The 7,139-nt window shown below is 43.5% G+C and overlaps 1 protein-coding gene across 1 annotated transcript in view; it reads left to right on the plus strand.

Annotated features, from left to right (window-relative positions):
* The first annotated feature begins 329 nt into the window (after positions 1–329).
* The window catches only part of LOC143289653 (tryptase-2-like), a 13,702-nt gene continuing 6,892 nt past the window's right edge, over positions 330–7,139 (plus strand). Inside the window, exons 1-3 of the mRNA XM_076598702.1 lie at positions 330–777; positions 1,488–1,548; positions 2,431–2,546. Of these exons, the coding sequence (XP_076454817.1) occupies positions 330–777; positions 1,488–1,548; positions 2,431–2,546 (625 nt within the window). The remainder of the gene's footprint in view (positions 778–1,487; positions 1,549–2,430; positions 2,547–7,139) is intronic.

Here is a 7,139-nt window from a genome sequence, read left to right on the forward strand (position 1 = left end):
AGTTCAAGCATAAAACCTATGTACACTAAATCGTTCTTTCCGGTCGAATTCAAATATTCTGTAAAACCAGTAATCACGGAGTTGAAACTTTAAGTCATCCGATTATGTCTCGTTATGTGCATCGTTTTATAAAAAAAAAACTAGTAATTTCCTTGCATAATATCCCCAGCACCCACGTATTTTACACATAGTGTCCCAGTGTGATACTCACCCTCCGCACAAACAGAACGACACGTTGAGACGTTTCACAGAGAAGCCAGACGCCATTTAATAAAATGGAGCCCAACTTTTGTGATTCAACTACCAGTACTTTCGGTTTCGTTTCAAGCATGGCTCACAGATTCTGTAGATCCATTCTCCAGCCTCTGCCACTGAATGTCATCGTTGCCGTGACGATGCTGTTTAGCGCGAGTGGAGTCGGAGGGACAACTTCTTTGTATGGGTCTCCCACCGTCTCTCCCTGTGAAGTCAGTGGGCGCAGACCTGCGGTTAGACAGACGTTCGTCAGAGACCCCGTGGACTGTAGCGTGTTCTACACGTGTTTTGGGAACAGGTACTGGAGCAGGACCTGTCCTGTGGCAGGTACCGTGTACTCCTTGAGGTACAAGGTGTGTGTCTGGAGAAACTCTGTCTACGACGACTGTGATTCTGTTGGTAGTGATTTCCATACAGGGTCCAATCTCATCGAGCAAAAGACCGACAGGTCTGATGTAGAACACGTCGAGGACTCGCGCGGATTGTCTGATTCTCGAAACACATGGTCTCTTCGGAGAGATCGTGAAAATTCACTTGATACCAATCCACGTGAATGGAAAGACTCACTGCAGCACATTGAACAAAACGATCTGGAACCCAAGAGAAGGGGAGAAAAGCGGCCTTTGAATATCGAACAGCGAACACCAGACATGACTGAAAAAGACGAGAGTACAAATGAAAAGAAATCCAAACACGAAGAACCACAAAGGACCAAACACACGACCAGAACACATCTCAAAGAAACGAACTATGAGAAATCTCAGGAAATAACACTTCAAACAATAGAAGACAAGAACTTCAAAACCGAGAAGAAGCCAAACACAGAGAGAAAACTTCATCACAAAAATAGTAAAAATGAATATAGATTCTCCACGAGAAATAAAGTTTGGACTACAGCCGCACCATTACTACCAAGAAGGAGAATAACCACGGCTGTCCCTCCTCGGTGGAAGCTGGTTCCAGAATCACAGAATCAGCGAAGATTAGAGACGTTGACAGCAGCACCGCCGTCACAATGGTGGAGACAACTGCAGCTGAAAAGACAGCACAGCAAAGATCGACAGGTCAAACCTCGTTTTCCCCACACAACAACAACAACGCCCCCAAATCGTCAACGTTCTGGGTTTTCATATACAAGTATACAAAAAGCAACGCTGATTCCACCTAAGCCTCACGAAACATCACACCCCCCTTGGCGTAAAATTCCACTGAATTCCAAACACCGCCCACAGTATGTGACACAGAAGCCTCGTTCAAAGATGCCACAGCCACTGCCAACATCACCGCTGACACGTCAGACACGACGACCTCCGGGACGATTTAATCACAATCCTTTAGTGGACAAAGATCCCAGCAAAACATGGCGAAAAGTTGACCTCAAAACTACACCCAAACCACGAAGATACTACACAAAACAACCGTCCCATTTCAAAAACACGCCAAGAACTGACGAACCCACGCCCAAAAACCCATTTCTTCAATCCAGGAAACGAGATCATTACCTCCACTCTTCTGTCGTTCCCAAGCCTCCATGGTGGATGAAGAAGAACGAAGCTCCCTTCGTTACAAGACAACCTACACCCAAAGGACTAAAAAAGCACAGGAACCAACAGCCCCTCTTGAAGACCAGAACAACTCCACAGTCTGAAAGATGGTGGAACCCTTCTACATCCTTCCCATGGCAACAACATCATCCTGAGAGAACGACATTCAAGCCAGACAGATGGAACCCTTCTTCACCATTTCCATGGCAACAACAACATTTCAAGAGAGCGACATTAAAGCCAAAGAGGTGGAACCCTTCCACGCCATTTCCATGGCAACAACAACAACATCTTAAAAGAACGACTTTAAGGCCGAACGTGTGGAATCCTTCTACACCATTTCCATGGCAACAACAACAACATCTTAAAAGAACGACTTTAAAGCCGAACGTGTGGAATCCTTCTACACCATTTCCATGGCAACAGCAACGTCTTAAAATAACGACACAGAAGCCGAACAGATGGTGGCACATGCCTTCCTTCCCTTCTCCTTCACAACGTCCGCTGTTGCTGACAACGACGATGAGAACAGAAAAACCGATGACAACGAATCTGACGACGACGACGACGACGACGATGGCTGACCACAGAGACGTCGAATACACATCACTTTCATCACCCTTGTCTTCAGTAACCACGCCGTCGACAATAACGATGACATCGACACCTCCATCACTGCCACCATCGCTGGCTACGTCGTCAGCGAAAACAGCGACGACAACGACAGCGACGACGACAACGACGATGGTGGCTATGATGACAACCAGGAAGGAGAGACTGAAAAACTCTGCATTACCTCATCGTATTCAGATGGCAGGTGTGTGTCAGATATGTGTGTCTATCTATTCATTTAGTTGTTTATTTATTTATTCGTTTTATCATTATTATTATTATTATTATTACTGTTGTTGTTGTTGTTGTTGTTACTGTTATTATCATTGTTATCATCATCATCATCATCATCATTATTATTATTAGTATTATTATTATTATTATTATTATTATTATTATCATCATCATCGTTATTATCATTATTGTTGTTATTATTATTAGTATTATCATTATTATAATCATTATAATTATCAATATTATAATTATCATTGTTATCATCATCATCATTTCATTATCTCATTTTCAAAAAATATTTTTCACAATATATTTTGTTTAAGAGTCCTTGTTTGTTGTCTAGCTATCTATCTAGAACTGTTTATGTATGTATGTATGATGTTCGTTTGTTAGTGTGTGTGCAGTTATTCACCTGTTTTGGTTTTCAGTCGACATTCGTTTTGTTTTGTTTTGTAAAACCGAACGCCGAGAAACATTTCTATACATTACAACTAAGCTTCGACATAGCAGGGTTTTGGACAAAGCCACAACTTAGAATGGCCAAAATAACCATTCATTTGACTGTCTGTTTTGTTTGTTTTCTGTTGTTGTTTTTTTCTTTATTGTCTTGCATGAATGGTGCGGTAGTTTGCTTAGGACAGAAAGCAGTGTGTTGAAATTCGTTTTTACTAAAACTTTTCGACGCAAATGTTACAAAATATTCATTACCCAATATCAACTGTTTCCTTCTGATAATTCTTCTCCTCCTTCTCCTCCTCCTTCATCATGATCATCATGATCATGATCATGATCATCATCATCATCTTCTTCTTCTTCTTCTTCTCCTCCTCCTCCTCCTCATCATCTTCTTCTTCGTCTTCTTCAGCATCGTCAACGTCCGCATGGCGTGCGATCCAAACTCCATGTCTTTCCCTCACAGCGTCGCTCTTCCCGTTCTTATTGTTCATCTTCTTTACTCTTTTCTTCTGTACATCCCGTCTTCTTGCATACCTTTAAAATATATGTTATCTCTTTCTCTGTCTTCTTTCAATCTGTCAGTCTCTCTCTCTCTGTGTCTTATTTTTCAAGAAGGCTCTTTCACATCCATTCATACTCACACGCACTCACTCACTCACTCACTCCTTACATCATCATCACCCTCCCCCCTTTCTCAGTCTCTCTCCTTTTTGCATATAAAAAAAAGAATAATCTCTGTCTCTGTCTTCTTTCCGTCTATCAGTCTCTCTCTCTCCCTGTCTCAGTTGTCAATAAAGCGCATGCACACGCGCTCACATAATAAACTCACACGCACTCACTCACTCACTCACTCACTCACTCCCTCATCATAACTCCCCCCCCCTCTCTCTCTCCATCCCACCCCTTCTCCTTTTCCTCCTGACAGCAGTCTTCTCTCCGACACTTGTAGTATTTCTATTTCTATTTCTTTTTATCACAACAGATTTCTCTGTGTGAAATTCGGGCCGCTCTCCTCAGGGAGAGCACGTCGCTACACTACAGAGCCACCCATTTTGGGGTTGTTTTTTTCCTGCGTGCAGTTTTATTTGTTTTTCCTATCGAAGTGGATTTTTCTACAGAATTTTTTGCCAGGAACAACCCTTTTGTTGCCGTGGGTTCTTTTACGTGCGCTAAGTGCATGCTGCACACGGGACCTCGGTTTATCGTCTCATCCGAATGACTAGCGTCCAGACCACCACTCAAGGTCTAATGGAGGGGGAGAAAATATCGGCGGCTGATCTTTGATTCGAACCAGCGCGCTCAGATTCTCTCACTTCCCAGGCGGACGCGTTACCTCTAGGCCATCACTCCACTTACAGTGTGCCTCGTTCGTCGCCAACCGAAAAGATTCATTTTTTCTTCCGAACGACACCAAACGCTGTCCCAATCCCCTCCCCAAAAATGTCCCAAGCATTCTGCGGTTTCTGGTCCCCTGCTGAACATTTTGATGACCCGCCAAAGTCGTGTGTGCACTACCCTCAGAAATGTGCATCAGGACCTTTAGGGAAGGAGCTCCCCATCGACTGTTGCCTTGGCTCAAACAGCCAAATCAAAGAGAGTATTTGCCAAGGTCCCCGCGTTGTATTTTGGGGGACATTTGGGTTGCTGAAGAACTGCATTTAGAACGGAGTTTGGTGTTAGGTCATCGAGAAACATCAATACAAAAAAAAACCCAAACCAAAACAGAAGACGACAAGGAAGAAGAAGAAGCAGAAGAAGAAGAAGAAGAAGAAGCAGGAGGAGGAGGGGGAGGAGGAGGAGGAAGAAGAAAATGAAGAAGAAGGCGGAGGAGGAGAAAAAGAAGAAGGAGGAGAAGTAGAAGAAGAAGGAGGAGGCGGAGGAGGAGGAGGAGGAAGAAGAAGATGAAGAAGAAGGCGGAGGAGGAGGAGGAGAAAAAGGAGGAAGAGAAGAAGAAGAAGAAAGAGGAGGAGGAGGAGGAGGAGGAGGAAGAGAAGAAAAAGGAGGAGGAGGAGAGAAAAGAACGAAAGAACGAAGGAAGGAGAGCAGGAAGAGTGGGAGGAGAACAAAGAAATGGAAAGGGGATGAAGAAGGAAAGAGAAAGAGAGAAGGAAAAGGAAGGCGGAATAAGACAAATAGACGGAAAAGATAATCATGCATCTCTCTCCAAAGATAATCATGCATCTCTCCCCTCCCCCCTCTCTCTCTCTCTCTCTCTCCACACACACACACACACACACACACACACATATATATAATTAAGTATACATCTCTCTCTCTCTCTCTCTCTCTCTCTCTCTCTCTCTCTCTTTCTCTCTCTGTCTCCACACACACGCACACTCACATGCATAATCATACATACATCTCTATCTCTTTCTCTGCACACACACGCGCACACACACACACATGTGCGCGCGCGCGCACACACACACACACACACACACACACACACACACACACATAATCATATACATCTCTCTCTCAATATATTATGTGTGTGTGTGTGTGTGTGTGTGTGTGTGTGTGTAGTGAAAGAAGAGTGGAAGAAGAAGAAGAAAAAAAAAAGAAAGAAACGAAAACAAATTATCTTTCAGTTCCAAGAAGGCGTCAAAGCATTAGACTGATCCTTCAAGACTTAAAACGAAGTCGAACAACATTGAAATGATTATGGGGGGAAAAAAAAAAAAATTGGTGGAAAAAAAAAAGACAGAAATAAAGGAAATAATGCAATAAGATTGTTGAACTACAGGAAATGATAATACGAATAATTCTTATAAAAACACAAATCCTGTGGTGTTGTTTTCTTCCCATGCTAATTTCCTCTCCACCCTAACGCTTGCAACACGTGTAAATAGAAGACTTTCCCCCCCGTTATATTTACTGTTCCTTATTCACCCTCCCCCCCCCCTCTCCCTTGTTCTGATTAGTAACTACTATGTCACCAGAGCTTTTCAGCTAATGGCATTAAACATTTCAGTTCAGTGTTTAGTATCTCTCTCTCTATCTCTCTGTCTCTCCTCTCTCTCTCTCTCTCTCTGTCTCTCTCTCTCTCTCCCTCTCTGTGTCTCTCTCGTTCTCTCTCTCTCGTTGTCTCTCTCTCTCTCGTTGTCTCTCTTTGTGTGTCTGTCTCTCCCCCTCTCTCTCTCTCTCTTTCTCCCTCTCTCTCTGTCTCTCCCTCCCCCCCCTCTCTCGTTCTCTCTCTCTCGTTCTCTCTCTGTGAATATCTGTCTCACTCTGTGTTTCTCTCTCTCTCTCTCTCTCTCTCTCTCTCTCTCTCTCTCTCTCTCTCTCTAAGTTAGTACGTATTTTACATTTTGTTGTGGTTGAGTGATCACCATATTGTGTGTACTTTTGACCTCTTTCTAGGGGCCGGAGGCCTGGAGATTAAAGTTTTGTTCTTGTTCTTGTTCTTGTTCTTGTTCTCTCTCTGTTCCCCCACTGTCTCTCTGTCTCTTTCAAACTTTCTCTCTGTCAGTGTCTCACTCACTCGCTCGCTTTCTCTGTCTCTCATGTCTTTCTCTAGCTTACTCGGTCTGTTTGTGCTTAATAGAGAGAGAGAGAGAGAGAGAGAGAGACAGAGAGGGAGGCAGGCAGAAACAGAGACAGACAGACAAACAGACAGACAGGCAGACAGAGAAAAGGGAAAGAAACAGAGGGGAGGAGGCAGGAGATGAGAAATTCAGAGTGAGATGGGTAAGAGGTGGAGGGGTCACTGGGTGTACGAGAGAGAGAGAGAGAGAGAGAGAGAGTGAGACACACAGAGAAAGAGACACACACAGAGAAAGAAAGACAGAGACAAAGAGAGAGACAGACAGAGACAAAGAGAGAAACAGAGTTAGAAAAAAAGCCAAAAAAAAAAACCACACAAAAAAACCAGACGGACACAGAGAAAGAGAGAGAGAGAGAGAGTCAGACAAACAGACACAGAGAAAGAGACAGACAGAGAGAGAAAGACAGAGACAAAGAGAGAGAGAGAGACAGAGACAAAGAGACAAACAGAGAAAAAAAACACCCAAAACAAAAAAAAACAACAGACGGACA

This window comes from Babylonia areolata, chromosome 14 (assembly GCF_041734735.1).
Source record: "Babylonia areolata isolate BAREFJ2019XMU chromosome 14, ASM4173473v1, whole genome shotgun sequence".
Taxonomy (NCBI): Eukaryota; Metazoa; Mollusca; class Gastropoda; order Neogastropoda; family Buccinidae; genus Babylonia; species Babylonia areolata.